General features: G+C 36.1%; 1 protein-coding gene and 1 pseudogene across 4 annotated transcripts in view; both read left to right on the forward strand.

Annotated features, from left to right (window-relative positions):
* SCLT1 (sodium channel and clathrin linker 1) overlaps nucleotides 1-18,272 on the forward strand; it is a 204,348-nt gene that overhangs the window by 116,549 nt on the left and 69,527 nt on the right. For all 4 annotated transcript variants that reach the window (XM_035023077.1, XM_035023076.1, XM_035023079.1 and 1 more), the window contains 2 exons: nucleotides 7,119-7,193; nucleotides 9,516-9,661. In XM_035023077.1, coding sequence (XP_034878968.1) covers nucleotides 7,119-7,193; nucleotides 9,516-9,661 — 221 coding nt within the window. The remainder of the gene's footprint in view (nucleotides 1-7,118; nucleotides 7,194-9,515; nucleotides 9,662-18,272) is intronic.
* LOC118022482 lies at nucleotides 16,348-17,585 on the forward strand (annotated as a pseudogene).

Consider the following 18,272-nt stretch of genomic DNA (forward strand, 5'->3'; position numbering starts at 1 on the left):
TCTTCTCTCATTCCATGGGTTGCCTCTTTGGTTTGTTGACTGTTTCCTTTGCTGTACAGAAGCTTTTTATCTTAAGTCCCAAAAGTTCATTTTCGCTTTTGTTTCACTTGCCTTTGGGGACGTGTCTTGAAAGAAGTTGCTGTGGCTGATGTCGAAAAGGCTACTGGATTTTGATGGATTCCTGTCTCACATTGAGGTCTTTCATCCATTTTGAGTTTATCTTTGTGTATGATGTGAGAGAATGGTTGAGTTTCATTCTTCTCTATATAGCTGTCCAATTTTCCCAGCACTGCTTATTGAAGAGACTTTTTTCCATTGCATTTTTTTTTCCTGCTTTGTCGAAGATTATTTGACCATAGAGTTGAGGGTCCATATCTGGGTTCTCTATTCTGTTCTGTTGGTCTATGTGTCTGTTTTTGTGCCAGTACCATGCTGTCTTGGTGATCACAGCTTTGTAATACAGCTTGAAATCAGGCAACGTGATGCTCCCAGCTTTGTTTTTCTTTTCCAACATTTCCTTGGCTATTCAGGGTCTTTTCTGATTCCATACAAATTTTAGGATTGTTTGTTCCAGCACTTTAAAAAATGCCATTGGAATTTTGATAGGGATGGCGTTGAAGGTATAGATTGCTCTGGGCAGCATAGACATTTTAACAGTTTTTATTCTTCCGATCCTTGAGACGATGACTGGATAAAGAAGATGTGGTCCATATATACAATGGAATATTAGCCATCAGCAAGGATGAATACCCAACTTTCTCATCAACATGGATGGGACTGGAAGAAATTATGCTAAGTGAAATAAGTCAAGCAGAGAAAGTCATTTATCATATGGTTTCACTTATTTGTGGAACATAAGGAATGGAGGACATTAGGAGAAGGAAGGGAGAATTGAAGGGGAGGAAGTCAGAAGGGGAGCCATGAGAGACTGTGGACTCCGAGAAACAAACTGAGGGCTTTAGAGGGGATGGGGTGGGGGGATGGGTTAGCCCGGTGATGGGTGTTAAGGATGGAGCACTGGGTGTTATATGCAAACAATGAATCATGGAACACTACATCAAAAAGTAATGACATACTGTATGGTGACTAACATAATAAAATTTTAAAAAATTAAAAAGCAAAAAAAAAATACTCAAAGTTTTAATTCTGCCAACTAGCAGAATTTGATTACAACAAATGAGTAAGAAGATTGGTTATTAATTTTATACAATTTAAATGAAAAGTTCCTTATGATCTTTTTTGGATCAGTGAATTTAAAAAAAAAATTTTTTTTTAAATTTTGAATCTCCACATCCGTAGGTATTTAGATATCTTTTTATTATTGTTTTCTAATCCAGTTAAATAGATGGCACAGATTATAATCTATATGATATTGATTCTTTTTTTTTTTTTAAGATTTTATTTATTTATTTGAGAGAGAGAGAATGAGAGACAGAGAGCATGAAAGGGAGGAGGGTCAGAGGGAGAAGCAGACTCCCTGCCGAGCAGGGAGCCCGATGCGGGACTCGATCCTGGGACTCCAGGATCATGACCTGAGCTGAAGGCAGTCGCTTAACCAACTGAGCCACCCAGGCGCCCTATATGATATTGATTCTTAATATTTGTTATGATTTTCCTTATGGTAGACTATATAGGATATGATTTTGAAAATACTCCATGAGTACTTGAAAAAATATTTAGTATCATTTGGTCATATCTTTCCCAAAAGGTAGGAGTATTGGTGGTGATTAATAGCAAATGTCCATGAAAGCTTTTTAATAATAGTAATTTTAAATGTTTGCTTTAGCATTACAGTGAATTTTTAATAGAATTAATATATTTCTCTATAAAGGTTTCAACTTTTCTGTCTTATTTTAACTTTATTTGAGGTTAACCCAATACTCTTTCAGTCCTCATTTTATCAGTGAAATGGTGGATTGTGTGGAGAGAGATGCATAGTGTATTTATCATGTACCTTTCTTTATATGTCATTCACCAGATTCAGAAGTGTGATCCAACCTGGTTATTAATATCTACATTAAAAATCATATGGGAATCATATCAATAGCTGCAGAAAAAGCATTTGACAAAATCCAACCCCCATTCATGATAAAAACTCCCAGTAACTAGAAACAGAGGGGAACTTCCTCAACTTGATAAAGAATATCTACAAAAAGCCTACAGCTGTGAAACCCAAAAGCTTTCCCAGTAAGATCAGGAACAAGGCAATCATGTGCCCTCTCACCACTGCTTTACAACATCAAGCTGGAAGTACTCTAATGCAATTTGACTAAAAAAGGAAATAAACGTTGTACAGATTGGGAAGAAAGAAATTTGTTTGCAGATGACATGATTGTCTATGTAGAAAACAAACCAAAAAAAAGAACAAAAAAACTGTGGAACAAAAAAGCAATTACAGCATACAAGGTTGCAGGATACAGGGATAATATACAAAAGTCAAGTGTTTTCCCATATACCAGCAATGAACAAATGGAATTTTAAATTAAAAACATTGTGCCATTTACCTTAGTACATAAAAAAATTACTAAGTTATATATCTAACAAATTTGAGGAAAACTCTGATGGAAGATATCAAAGAATAAGTAAATAAATGAAGAGATAGCCCATGTTCATGGATAGGAAGACTCAAAGTCAAAATGTCAGTTCTTCCCAGTCTGACCTATAGATTGAGTACAATCCCAGTCAAAATCCCAGCAAGTTATTTTGTGGATATTGACAAACTGATTCTAAAGTTTATCTGGAGAAAACAGTTAGTATCCAAAATCTATAAAGAACTTATCAAACTCAACACCCAAAAAACAAATAATCCAGTTAAGAAATGGGCAGAAGACATGAATAGACACTTTTCCAAAGAAGACATCCAGATGGCCAACAGACACATGAAAAGATGCTCAGCATCACTCATTATCAGGGAAATACAAATCAAAACACGATGAGATACCACCTCACACCTGTCAGAATGGCTAAAATTAATAGCACAAGAAACAACAAGTGTTGGTGAGGATGCAGAGAAAGGAGAACACTCTTACATTGTTGGTGGGAATGCAAACTGGTGCAGCTGCTGTGGAAAAGTGTGGAGGTTCCTCAGAACGTTAGAAATAGAACTACACTATGATCCAGCAGTTATACTACTAGGTATTTACCCAAGGGATAAAAAAATACAGATATGAAGGGGTACATACACCTCAGTGTTTATAGCAGCATTATCAATAATAGCCAAACTATGGAGAGAGCTCAAATGTCCATTGACTGATGAATGGATAAAGAAGAGGTGTTATATATATGGGAATATTACTCAGCCATCAAAAAGAATGAAATCTTGCCATTTGCAACAATGTGGATGAAGCTAGAGTGTATTATACTAAGCAAAATAAGTCAATCAGAGAAAAATACCATATGATCTCACTCATATGTGGAATTTAGGAAATGAAACAAATGAACATATGACAAGGGGAGAAAAAGACAGAGAGAGGAAAACAAACCATAAGAGACTCTTAACAATAGAGAACAGGGCACCCAGGTGGCTTAGTTGGTTAAGCGTCTGCCTTTGGCTCAGGTCATGATCCCAAGGTCCTGATATTGAGTCCCAGGTCGGGCTCCCTGCTCAGCTCCCTACTCAGCAGGGAGTCTGCTTCTCCCTCTGCCTCCCCCTCCCCCGCTCATGTGCACATGCGCACTCTCTCTCTTTCTCAAATAAAATCTTGAAAAAAAAAAAAAAAACAATAGAGAACAAACTGAGGGCCAGTGGAGGGAGGTGGATAAAGGTTGGGCTAAATGGGTGTTGGGTATTAAGGAAGGCGCTTGTTATGTTGAGCACTAGGTGTTGAATATAAGTGATGAATCACTGAATTCTACTCCTGAAACCAATATTGCACTGTATGTTACTAATTAGAATTTAAATAAAAATTCAAAAAATAATAATTTTTAAATAAATAAAACTTATCTGGAGAGACAAAAGACCCAAAAATAGCCAACACAGTATTAAAGGAGAAGAACAAAATCAGAGGACTGACACTACCAGATTTCAAGAATTACTATAAAGCTATAATAAGCTAGCATGATATTGGTGAAAAAATAGACAAATGGAATAAAATACAGAATCTGGAATGGGATAAAATATAGTCCCACATAAATGCAGTCAGCTGATCATTGACAAAGATGCAAAGGCAATACAATGATTCAAAGACAATCTTTTTAGCAAATGGTGCTAGGACAATTAGACATTCACATGTAAAAGAATGAATAGAGACAAAGACCTTACACCCTCCACAAAAATTAATTCAAAATGGTCACAGACCTAAATGTAAAACACAAAACTATAAAATTCATAGAAGATAAATAGAAGAAAATCTGGATGATCTTGGGTTTGGCAGTGAATTTGGGGGTATAACATCAAAGGCATGACCCATGAAACAATTGGTAAGTTGGACTGAATTAAAATGAAAAATTTCTCTGTGAAAGACCCTGTCAAGAGAATGAAAATTCAAACCACAGACAGGGAGAAAATATTTGCAAAAGGCATAGCAGATAAAGGACTATTATCCAAAATATATGAAGAACTCTTAAAACTTAACAATAAGAAAACAACTCAATTAAAAAGTGGGCATGTGGGGCACCTGGGTGGCTCAGTTATTAAGCATCTGCCTTCGGCTCAGGTCATGGTCCCAGGGTCCTGGAATCGAGCCCCGCATCGGGCTCCCTGCTTGGCAGGGAACCTGCTTCTCCCACTCCCACTCCCCCTGCTGTATTCCCTCTCTCCCTGTCTCTCTCTCTGTCTGTGTCAAATAAATAAAATCTTTAAAAAAAAAAAATAAGAAGTGGGCACATGTTGTGATGAGCACTGGGTGTTATATGCAACTAATGAATCAGTGGCTAACTGAACATAATAAAAAAAAAAAGTGGACCAAAGATCTTAACAGACACCCCATCAAAGGAGATATGCAGATGGCATATAAGATTATGAAAAGATGCTACACATCATATTTCACCAGGGAAGTGCAAACTAAAACAATAATGAGCTGCTACTCATTACACCAAATATGTACTAGATACACCTATTACAATGGCCAAAATTCAGAACACTGACACCACCCAACTCTGGGAAAGATGTGGAGCAACAGGAATTCTCAATTCATTCATTGCTGGTGGAAATGCAAAATGGTATAGCCACTTTTGAAGGCAGTGTGATGGTTTCTTACAAAACTAAATATACTCTTACCATATGGTCCAACAATTGCACTCTTCTGTATTTACCCAAAAGAGTTGAAAACATATCCACACAAAAACCTGAACATTCAGGATGTTTATAGCAGCTTTGTTCACAGTTGCCAAAACTTGGAAGCAACCAAAATGTCCTTTGGTTAGGCAAATGGACAAATAAACTGGTACATCCAGACAATGGAGTATTATTCAGCACTAAAAAGAAATGAGCTATCAAGCTATGAGAAGACATGGGGGAAACTAAAATGTGTATTATTAAGTGAAAGAAGCTAGTCTGAAAAGGCTACATACTGTTTGATTCTAATTGACAGTCTGGGAAAGGCAAAACTATGAAGACAGTAAAAACGTTTTCAGGGGTTTAGGAGGAGAGAGGGATGAATAAGCATAGGTGAAGCACAGAGGATTTTTAGAACAGTGAAACTACTCTGTATGGTACTATAATGGTGGGTACATGTCATTGCAAGTTTGTCCAAACCCGTAAAATGTATAGCACCAAGAGTGAACTCAAATGTAAACTATGGGCTTTGAGTGATAATGTTGTGTCAGTGTAGGTTCATCAGTATTAATAAATATACCATTACAGTGAGGGATGTTGAAAATGGGGGAGGGCTCTGCACATATGGGGACAAGAAATATAGTGGAAATCTCTAACTTGTCAATTTGCTGTTAACCTAAAACTGCTCTAAAAATAGTCTTTTAACAATCACATAAGATGAGTTATGAACATAGGAGAAATCCCAAATTTCACACCATAAAACCACTTTTTTATAGATTAGCAATTTACTGTATGAACATATGGCACATTAAAGTTTCATTTCTTGTACACTAACAATTCTGCCTTAATGAAAGATAATAAATTTGGATCAATCATCTGATTAGTAACATAGGGTTAAGGGTCTTCATTATAATCAGAATTCATTTGGGGTCACAATTTAGAAGCTCATTTTAAAATTTAAAACCATTGATATACAGTACTTCTGTAAAATAGAGTTATGCTAAAGATAATTGAATATCAGTAGTGTACTGCCAGTAAGGAGGTTCATCCAAAGCATAAAATACAATTAATAGAAAATAATCACACCCATTCTCGAAAATAAATAGATAAAAACAAATAGCTATGAGGAACCAGTCATTATAAATGGTTGTTTTCAGTTTTACTCTCATTTGCAAAATACTAAATTTTATCAACTGATTGATATGCTTGCTCAGTTTTACTGATTAAAACCTTTGGAGCAGAAATGTTTTATGATCATGCTAATAAAATTTTTACTGTGTCCATTGGCTCTCTTCTCTTTTTTTTTGAGAGAACATGTGAACAGAGGGTGGGGGAGGAAAAGGGCAGAGGTAGAGGGAGAGAGAGAATCTTGAGCAGACTCCCCACTGAGCACAGAGCCCAGTGTAGAATTTGATCTCACAACCCTGAGATCATGACCTGAGCTGAAATCAAGAGTCAGACGCTTACCAACTGAGCCACCAGGTGGCTCTTTATAAGTTTTGCAAAAAAAAAAAAGTTTTAGAATTTATTTATATACCTTTGTGCCTTTTAGGCCACAGGTTATCCTCAGGGTGTTGTGTCACTGTCCAGTTCTGTGTTCCTTTTCAAAATAAGTCATAAGAGTATATGAATAAAACTAATATGAGAAAAGGGTCTCATTTTTTTCTCTCTAGAATCCCTCAACCTCTGTCACCAATTTAGAATGTTTACTTAGAACTCCTGAGATAGGTAGCTCTTTGAAGATGGAGGTTTTTTGGTTTTGTTTTTGCTTAATAATCAGTATGGTCCTGCTGTATTGATAGGGTAAGTGTGGTATTCTTGTTATGAACAAATCATTTTATGTATCCATTTTTTCTTAAGATTTTACAAATATATTTATTTCCAATATGAATTGAATTTATAGGAGTGTGCTGAAAAACAAGGACAAATTGAACGAGCCATTAGGGAGAAAAAAGCAGTGGAAGGAGAACTAGAAAAGGTAAAAAAAAAACAAAAAACAAAAACCTAACCTAAAACTCAACTGCAAATGCTCACTATTACTCTCCACTTTCATCACACTGCCTACTAGCAACCCCTACATTGTAAGTGAGTGTTTTTATTTGGAATATATTCACAGTCAACACTTAAATACTAGTATTGCCTGAATACATTTCTTTGTAAGAGTGGCCACAGTATATGTACTTTTTACTTAAAGGTATAAATTTTATGAAGTAGCTATATTCCTTGTTTAAACTTCATCCCAATAGTAAATTTTACTTGGTCTCCCTTCTGTTTTTAAATTTAATGCCAACTTTTATTGGGTGTAAGCTATTTATAAAAACAAGTATATATAACTAGAAAATTATATCATTACTCTAATTTTAACCTTTTAAAAGTATAGATTTTTATTTCTTAAGTAGGAAAATATTACCCCAATGATATTTGAGAAAAAATAATGTGAAAAGTCTATAGTTTAAAATTTTATTTCTTATTTAAATAACTTTTTTACCATCAGTAAATATCCCACTCTCTTAAAATGCCTTGGGAAAACAGGGAAATGAAACTTGATGCAGCATATACTGTGTTTTAAGTGCTGCCTTAGGAACTCACAGAGGTTAAGTAACTTACCCACGCTAACAAGTAGTAAATGGTAGAGCCAGAATTTGATGTTCAAAGAAGAACTACATAGTATAAAAAGCATGTGACATATCTGTATTAGTGACATAAAAAGATAATGACATCAGATAGTAAAAGAGTCACAAAAGCAGCATTTAGCAAAAGTATATATGTCATGTTCCAGGTAGGACATTTATGGTCACCAGTCTCCTGTGAGGTTGATTCCTTCTGAGTTACTGTTATGGAATAGGGATAGATCCCATTTAGATTGCTACCTACTGTACATCATGGCTGGGATAAATTTTTTAAATCACATGGCATAGATTAAGGAATAGGCTTAATTGGGGAAATGTAAAACAAGACTAAAGACAACAGGTAAAGAAAAGGCACAGGATATACACATGTCTGTATTTTAGTAGTGGGACATTAACTTGCTGATATCCTACCTTTTTATAGAGCAGGAGTGACAAAGCAGTCTTTTCAGTGGGAGAAGATACAGGTTGCTTGACCAGGCAGTCTGGATTTAGGGGGTAGCTATGGGTAGAATTTGTCTGAAATGTGAGCTGCTTAGCACCTGGAGACTTTACAGTTCTCAGGATGTTACAGCCCCTGTGTTGTGGTAGGAAGCCTGTCTTATAAGAAGCTGAGCTTGGGTACACCCACTCCTGTTGGGAAAAGAGGCACCCCCCTTTCAGTTAGATTATGGTCTAGTTAATCCAGAGTAAGATTATAGAATCACTTTCAGATAGTTCTGTTTATTGCACCATAACATATGTCTGTATTCTTTAATATCAGAATACAGAACTGTCTTTTTTTTTTTTTTTTAAGATTTTATTATTTGAAAGAGAAAACATGCATGAGCATACTCGCCACTGAGCAGAGAGCCCAAAGCAGGGCTCAATCTCAGGATCCCAAGATCATTACCTGAGCCAAAGACAGACACTTAACCAACTGAGCCACCAGGTGTGCCTGAATATAGAATTGTCTTGAAGGGTGTTCAAAACAATTTAATCAAAAAGGTTATCTCTACTTGGTGACATTTAGAATATTTCTTTTCTTTCAATATTTTACATTTCTTTTTAAAATAATAAAACTATCCCCAGGACCAAATGGCTTCACAACATATTCTACCAAACAGTTGAAGAGTTAATACCTATTCTTCTCAAACTATTCCAAAGAACAGAAAAGGAAGGAAACCTTCCAAATTCATTCTGTGAGGCCAGCTTCACTCTGACCAGGTAAAGACACTACTAAACAGAACTGCAGACCATTATCCCCAATGAACATGGATGTAAAAATCCTCAATAAAAATACTAGCAAATTGAATCCAGCAATACATTAAAAAAATCATTCACCATGATCAAGTGAGATTTATTCCTGGGTTGCTAGAGTGGTTCAATATTTGCAAATCAATCAACATGACACATCACATTAATGAAAGGATAAAATAAATAATTTTTTAAATAACATATTAAAACTAGTTTACAGTGAGCATGAATACTTTCAAAAATAATTTTTATGTGTCAGTTTTCAACATTTTTTAAATATGAAATAACCAAAGTTACTGATATGTCTTACTGTGTAACGATGGGAACAAATGAACACATGATTATGGGTTTTTATTTATCATTGATTTCAGTTTCTAAACTGTAATTTCTTAAGACAGTTTTCTTCTGTAAGGTAATATACATATAATCTTTTGCAGATTTACCATGAAGGTAGAGTAAATCAAAGTGATTACAGAAAACTAGAAGAAATGCACCAAAGATGTCTGGTTGCAGAGCGTTCAAAAGATGATCTTCAACTAAGACTTAAGACAGCAGAAAATAAAATAAAACAACTTGAAATAAAGTAAGTTATTCTTTTCGATTTTCTGTTAACATTTTCAGAATTCATACACTTTCTGACAGATTCTTTACTTTTTTTAAATAGGACTTACATATATGATGAAAAAAAACTTTTTAGCACCAAATAGAATCTTTTAAGCGTCTTTCTTTCTTTTTTTTTTTTTTTAAGATTTTATTTATTTACTTTACAGAGAGAGAGCACAAGCAGGGGAAGCAGCAGGCAGAGGGAGAGGGATAAGCAGGCCCCCCGCTGAGCAAGGAGACTGATGTGGGGCTCGATCCCAGGACCCTGGGATCATGATCTGCACTGAAGGCAGACGCTTAACCAACTGAGCCACCCGGTTGCCCCTTTAAGCTTATTTCTGAAAACTAATTTCCTCAGGAAGAAAAGATTTAACAGTATTATACCGTTTTATTTTAAATTTCTCCCTTTTGGCAGTTAAATAGAATGCTAATAAGACTGAGTTCTTTTCATACTAACTATGCAGCTTTTACAGTAGCTTCCTTATAATTATTGCTTTTATACTCAGTTTATACTTACATTTCTTTTGTTATTGAATATTCTATAATAATCCATCATGTTTATTTATTACATTGTCTACTAAAATGGTAAATTTATAGTCTGGCATATCCCTTCTGAATATTTTTCTACCTTTTCCCCCAGAGTGTTATTTAATACAGTAAAACTTAATTTGAATTACGTGAAATCTCAGTCTGTTACAGAATATGTTTAATATTTTAAAAATAAAGAGGAATAATGTCAGCAACACAGTGGAATGAATTGGAGGTACCCAGCCCATGTCCCTCCACAGAAAAATATATGAAAGGCATCCCTGGACAAAAATGCCTTTGTGAGAGCTTTGGGATCCAGGTAGGAGGTTACAAAACACTGCTGGAGCCCAAAAACAGGGAGGGAAGCTTACGCACCAGTGGCAGTGCACACTGTGGTCCCATCTACCTATGGTCTTGGCTCTAAGCCTACTTGTCTGCAGTCCTACACCTGGCCCCCTCCACCAAGGGACTCAAAAAAGCCATCCCTGTGGGTACTTCTGATAACAGATCTGCCCTCAGAGCTGACTGTTGTTCTGCATCCCAGCTCTAGTTCCACTCTCTTATGGTGTGGAGGCAGTCCTGCTCTCCCAGGAACCAGCCCAGTAAACTGATGGGAGTATTAACTGTTGCCCAGCAGAAGTCACACCTGACTGCAGACTTAGCAAAAACCACAAGACATGGATCCAGCAGTGCTCTACCACAATTTGAGGTAGTCTTTCATTGCCAGGAGTCCACCCAAAAGACCCAGCAGAAGCCACACTTGTAGATGCTTCCAGTTAAACACCCACTGACCTCAGACCTGAGTACAATCCCTGAGGCAGTCTTGTGACCCAACTTTAGTCCCACTCTACCACAGTCCAAAAGCAGTCCTACCCACCCATGGACCAGCCCAGTGACATGACAGGAGCGCCCTTAGGAACCCATGGGACACAACACCTGACTGTACCCCGATGACATGCTTGCCAACCATGAACCTGGCAATAGCCACATGACATGGTTTCAGCCTTACTCAACCACAATCCCAGAAGCAGCCCTATCAGTTGTAGGACTTGGCGGGATAAAGTCTACCTGCCAAAATAAGTCTGTAAAGACTGGAAGAGGAATCTGCTTTTTCAAATACACAGATACCAAGAAAGAATCAGACAAACATGTCAACACCAAAGGAAGCTAATGAAGCTGTACTAACTGACCCAAAAGAAACAGAGACCCATGAACTGCTTGACAAAAATTTTAAATGTTGTCTTAAAGAAACTCAGTTGACTATGAGAGAACACATTCAACTAAATGAAATCAGAAAAATGATACATGAACAAAATGAGAAGTTTAACAAAGAAATAGAAACCATTAAAAAGAAACAGAAATCCTGGAGCTGAAGAACTGAACTGAAAAATTCTATAGAGTTTCAGCATCAGACTTTATCATGCAGAAGAAAATCAGCAAACTTGAAGTTAGGTCATTTGAAATCATCCAGTTAGAGGAACAAAGAGAAGAAAGAATGAAAGAGTGATGAAAACCTACATGAGTTATGGAACATCTTAAAGTAAACCAATATACACATTATGAAAATCCCAGAAGGAGTACAGAATGAGAAAGGAACAGAAAGTTTATAAAGAAATAATAATAGAAAACTTCCCAAATTTGGGGAGGGAGTTGAACATCCAGATCCATGACACCCAAAGAATCACAAATAGGCTCAACATCAAGAGGTCTTCAGTTAGACACATTATAATCAAATTGCCAAAAATAAAAAAGAATTTTGAAAACAGGAAATGATTCATCACATACAAAGGACTCCCCCCAACCCCTATAAAACTGTCAATGGATTTCTTAGAAGAAACCTTGCAGCAGAGAGAGAGTGGTATGATATATTCAAAGTACTGAAAGAAAAAAACTGCAAACCAGGAATACTATACCCAGCAAAGTTGTCCATCAGAAATGAAGGAGAGATTAAAAATTTTCTTTTTTTTTTTTTTAAAGATTTTATTTATTTATTTGAGAGAGAGAATGAGAGACAGCACAAGAGGGAAGAGGGTCAGAGGGAGAAGCAGACCCCCCCGCTGAGCAGGGAGCCTGATGCGGGACTCGATCCCGGGACTCCAGGATCATGACCTGAGCCGGAGGCAGTCGCTTAACCAACTGAGCCACCCACGCACCCTAAAAATTTTCTAAGACAAGCAAAAGCTCAAAAGGGGTTACATCACCATTAGAGTTGCTGTATAAGAAATGCTGAAGAGTTTTTCAAGTGGAAATGAAAGGATACTAGTTAGCAACACAAAAATATATGAAGGTATAAAACTCACTGGTAAAAGTAAGTATATGGTCAAACTCAGAATACTCTGAATGTAATAGTAGTACATAAATCACTTTTAACACTAATATAGAAGTTAAAAGATAAGAGTATTAAAAATAATAGAGGTACAATAGTGTGTTAATTGATATACAATATAAAAACATGTATGACATCAGTAACAAAAATGTGAGGGAGCAGAGAAGTAAAAGTGTGGAGATTTTTATGTGATTGAAGTTAAATTTGTTACAAATTTAAAACTATAAGATGTTTTATGTAAGCCTCATGCTAATCAGAAGAAAAATGTGTAGTAGACAAAAGATAAAGGAATGAAAGCAACCAGTATAAAAATTCAACAAATCGCAAAAAAAGACAGCTAAAATAAGAATAAAGGAACAAAAGAATTGCAAAACAGAAAACAGTTAACAAAATCACAATAGTTATTACCTGTTAATAATTACTTTTAAGTAGATTAAATTATCTAATCAAAAAACATAGACTAAATGGATTAGAAAATAAGATCCAGCCATATGGTGCTTACTAGAAAGTCACTTTACATTTGAGGAAGCACCTAGGCCAAAAGTGAAGAGATGGCAAAAGATATTCCATACAAATGGTACCCAAAGACAGCAGGGGTATCTTATATCAGACAAATAGACTTAGGTCAAAAATTATCGTGAGACAAAAATGATTATTATATAATGATAAAAAGGGGTTAATTCATCAAGAGAAAATAACAATCATAAAACTATATGCACTCAACATCAGAGCACCTAAATATATAAAGCAAATATTAACAGAGCTGAAGGGAAAAATAGAGAGCAATAAAGTAACAGTAGGAAACTAATAGCTCACTTTCAACAATAGACAGATCATCCAGAACAGAAAATCAGTAAGAAAACAGTACCCTTGAACAATGCTAAAGACCAAATTGGCCTAACATTCTGTCCTACACACCAGAAGACACATTCTTCTCAAGTGTTGAATTCTCCAGGATCAGATGATCGGCCACAAGTCTTAGCAAATTTAAGAAGATTAAAATTATATCAAGTATCTTTTCCAAGTGCAATGGTATGAAACTACAGATCAGTAACGGGAAGAATATTGGAAAATTAACACACTCTTGAACAATCAGTGGATCAAAAGGGAAATCAAAAATATCCTGACACAAATGAAAATTGAAGCATAATATACCAAAAATTAGGGGATGTAGTAAAATCACTTCTCAGAGGGATGTTTATAGCAAAGTTTTAACAATAAATATACATTAAGAAATCTCTCAAATAAACAACCTAACCATACACCTCAAGAACTAGAAAAAGAAGAAAAATATTAAGCCCAAAAGGAAGGAAGTAACAGAGATAAGAGTAGAAATAGAGAATTTTTACAAAACAATAGAAAAGATCAATAAAACTTTTTTTTTTAAAGATTTTATTTATTTATTTGACAGAGACACACAGAGAGAGGGAACACAAGCAGGGGGAGTGGGAGAGAGAGAAGCAGGCTTCCTGCCGAGCAGGGAGCCCGATATGGGGCTTGATCCCAGGACCCTGGGACCATGACCCGATCCGAAAGCAGACGCCTAATGACTGAGCCACCCAGGCATCCCTTAAAAGATAAAATTGACAGTCTTTTAGCTAGACTAAGAAAAAAAGACTCAAAATCAGAAATAAAAGAGGGGAGACATTATAGCTGATACTACGCGAATACAAGGGACCATAAGAGACTACTGTGAACAATTATATGCCAACAAATTAGATAAACTTGAAGAAATGGATAAATTTCTAGAAACATACGACCTCCCAAGACTGAATCTGAAAACTAGTAAGGAGATTGAATCAGTAATCAAAAACCTCCTTGGGTTTTGGAAAAGCCTAGAACCAGATGGCTTCACTGGTGAATTCTACTAAACATTTAAAGGAGACTTAAATTCCAGTTCTTCTTAAACTCTTCCAAAAAATTGACGAGAGAACATTTCCAAACTCATTTTATGAGGCCAGCATTACTCTGATACCAAAACAAGACAAAGACACTATCAGAAAATAGAATACCAGGCTTGGGTGGAGGGATGGTTTAGCCTGGTGATGGGTATTAAAGAGGGCACATATTGAATGGAGCACTGGGTGTTATATGCAAACAATGAATCATGGAACACTACATCAAAAACTAATGATGTAATGTATGGTGATTAACATAAGAAAATAAAATTTAAAAAAAAGAAAATAGAATACCAGGCTTAATATCCATGATGAACGCAGATGTAAAAATACTCCAAAAAACATACTAGCAAACCAAATTCAATAGCACATTAAAAGGATCATACACAATTGTCAAGTGGAATTAATACCTGGGAGACAAGGATGGTATGCAGGTCGGTAAATGGGCTATACCACATTAAAGAATGAAGGATAAAACGCATGACCATCTCAATAGATACAGAAAAAGCATTTCACAAAATATAACATCCATTCATGATTAAAGAAATAACAAATTAGAGAAGAAATGTCCCTCAACCTACTAAAGGCCATATATGACAAGCCCACAACTAACATCATACTGAATGGTGAAAAAAGCTAAAGTCTTTTCCCTTAAGATCAGGAACAAGACCGTGGTGTCCACTCTTGCCACTTCTATTCAACATAGTAATGGAAGTGCTAGTCAGAGCAGTTACAAGAAAAAAAAAAAAAGAAAATCATCCAAATTAGAAGTAAAATTGACTCTGTTTACAGACAACATGATCCTATATATTGAAAAAACCCTGAAGACGCCACCAAAAAAGTCATTAGATCTAATATATAAATTCAGTATAAGCTATAGGATGCAAAATCAACATACCAAAATCAGTTGCATTTCTATCCGCTAACAACAAACTATTTGAAAAAGAAATGAACAGTCCCATTCACAAGAGCTTCAAAATGAATAAAATACTTAGAATAAATTTAACCAAGAAAGTAAAAAAAATTTTACACTGAAAACTAAAAATCATTGGTGAAGGAAATTGAGAAAGTCACATATAAATGTAAAGAAACCATCTTCATGAATTGGATGAAATAATAGTGTTAGAATGTCCATACTATCCAAAGCAGTCTTCAGATTTGATAAAATTCCTATCAAATTTCCAGTGGCATTTTTCACAAAAATAGAAAAAACAATCCTAAAATTCATAATGGGGGCGCCTGGATGGCTCAGTCAGTTAAGCATCTGCCTTTGGCTGCGGTCATGATCCTGGGATCCTGGGATCGAGAAGCCCTGTGACTGGCTCCCTGCTCAGCAGAGAGCCTCTTCTCCCTCCTTCTTCCACTCCCTCTGCTTGTGCTCTCTCTCTTTCTGTCAAATAAATAAATCCTAAAAAAGAATTCATAATGAATCTCAGAAGATTTTGAATAGACAAAGCAATCTTAGGAAGAGCAAGCTGAATGCATCACAGTTCCTGATTTCAAAAAATATTACAAGTCTTCAGTAATCAAAACAGTATGGGAGATACCTGGGTGGCTCAGTTGGTTAAGTGTCTGCCTTCAGCTCAGGTCATGATCCCAGTGTCCTGGGATTGAGTCCAGCATCAGGCTCCTTGCTCAGCGAGGAGCCTGCTTCTCCCTCTGCCTGCTGCTCCCCCTGCTTTTGCTCTTTCTCTCTCTGACAAATAAAATCTTAAATAAATAAGTGAAAGAAAAATTAAAAAATCAAAGCAGTATGGTACAGGCATAAAAAGTAGACATGTAGATCAATGGAAATAAATACATGCATTTATGGCCAGCTGATCTTTGACAAGAGTGCCAAGAACACACAATGGGGAAAGGATAGTGTTTTCAATAAGTGGTGTTGGGAAAACTGGATGTCCATATGCAGAAGAATGAAATTGAACCCTTATCTCACACCATATACAAAAGTCAACTCAAAATGGATTCAAGACTGAAATGTAAATTCTGAAACTGTAAAACTACTAGAAGAAAACAGGGGGAAAGCTTCTTGACGGTCTTCGCAGTGATTTTCAGATCTGACCCGATAAGTACAACTAACAAAAGCAAAAATAAACAAGTGGAATTACATCAAACTAAAAAGTTCCTGCATAACAAAGAGGAAAATCAAGAGTGAAAAGACCACCTAAAGCATAGGAGAAAATATTTGCAAGCAGTATCTGACAAGGAGTTAGTATCGAAAATATGTAAGGAAGTTGAACAATTCAATAGCAAAACAAATAAACTGCTTTAGAAATGGGAAAAGGACCTGAAGAGACTTTTCTCAGAAGACATACAAATGGCCAACAGGTATATCAAAAGGTGCTCTTCATCACTGATCATCAGGGAAATGCAAATCAAAATCACATTGAGGTGTCCCCTCACACCTGTTGGAATGGCTATGAAAAAGACAAAAGATAGACTCCAGGTAAAGATGGCAGAGCACAGTTACAGCTTTTGGCTGACTGCATTCAGCAAATGTAAACTTACCCGGATTGAATATGCTTTCACTGCTGTAGCTGGAGAAGCCCCTCCAGTGGGAATTAAAGCTGCAAATAGTGTGGTATTAGCAACTGAGAAGAAACAAATCCATTCTGTATGATGAGCAAGGTGTACAAAAAGTGGAATCAATCAGGCTTGGTGTATAGTGGCATGGGCCCAGATTACAGAGTGCTTGTGTACAGAGCTCAAAAACTAGCTCAGTGATACTATCTCATTTACCAAGAACCCATTCTAGCAGCTCAGCTGGTATAGTGATGCAAGCATATACTCAGTCAGGTGATGGTCATGCATTTGGAGTTTCTTTACTAATTTGTGGTTGGAATGAGGGGCAACTGTATTTATTTCAGTCAGAAATAAATATTTCAGCTCCAGTCATCTGGAGCTCACTTTGCCTGGTAAGCCTCAGCAATGGGAAAGAAATATGTGAATGGGAAGACTTTCCTCAAGAAAAATAACAAAGACCTGGAATTTGAAGATGCATTCATGTGGCCATATTAACCCTAAAGGAAAGCTTTGAAGGGCAGATGACAGAAGATAACATAGAAGTTGGAACCTGCAGTAAAGCCAGATTTAGGAGGCTTACTTCAACTGAAGTGAAGGATTACTAGGCTGCCATTAGCATAACGAAGTGATTGGAAAATCCAGAATTTCAGATAATCCTTTTTCTTAACCATGTTTAAAGTATGTTTTGGTTTGCAGGCTTTTTGCATACTTATTTCTACATGGCTTAATGGACTGATGTTTTTTATTTTATTTTATTTTATTTTTTTAAAGATTTTATTTATTTATTCATGACAGAGAGAGAGAGAGAGAGAGAGGCAGAGGGAGAAGCAGGCTCCCCGCAGAGCAGGGAGCCCGATGCGGGACTCGATCCCGGGACACTGGGATGATGACCTGAGCCGAAGGCATATTAATAACATTCATAAATCATAATGAATATGATATCATATGAATAACATTCATAAATGAATATGATAATCATATGAATAACATTCATAAATCATAATAAACTGTTAAATCAAAAAAAAAAAAGACAAAAGATAACCAGTGTTGGTGAGGATATGGAGAAAAGGAAACCCTTGTACATTGTTGGTGGGAATGTAAATTGGTACAACCACTGTGAAAAACTGTACGGAGGTTCCTCAAAAAAGTTTAAAAACTACCATATGATCCATTTCTGGGTATATATCCAAAGGAAACAAAATCGCTATCTCAAAAAAATATCTACACTCTTACATTCATTGCAGTATTATTCACAGTAGACAAGATATGGAGACAACCTAAGTGTCCATTAACAGATGAATGGATGTTGCGGGTGG

This window comes from Mirounga leonina, unplaced genomic scaffold (genome assembly GCF_011800145.1).
Source record: "Mirounga leonina isolate KUSES-001 unplaced genomic scaffold, KU_Mleo_1.0 Mir_176, whole genome shotgun sequence".
NCBI classification, from domain to species: Eukaryota; Metazoa; Chordata; class Mammalia; order Carnivora; family Phocidae; genus Mirounga; species Mirounga leonina.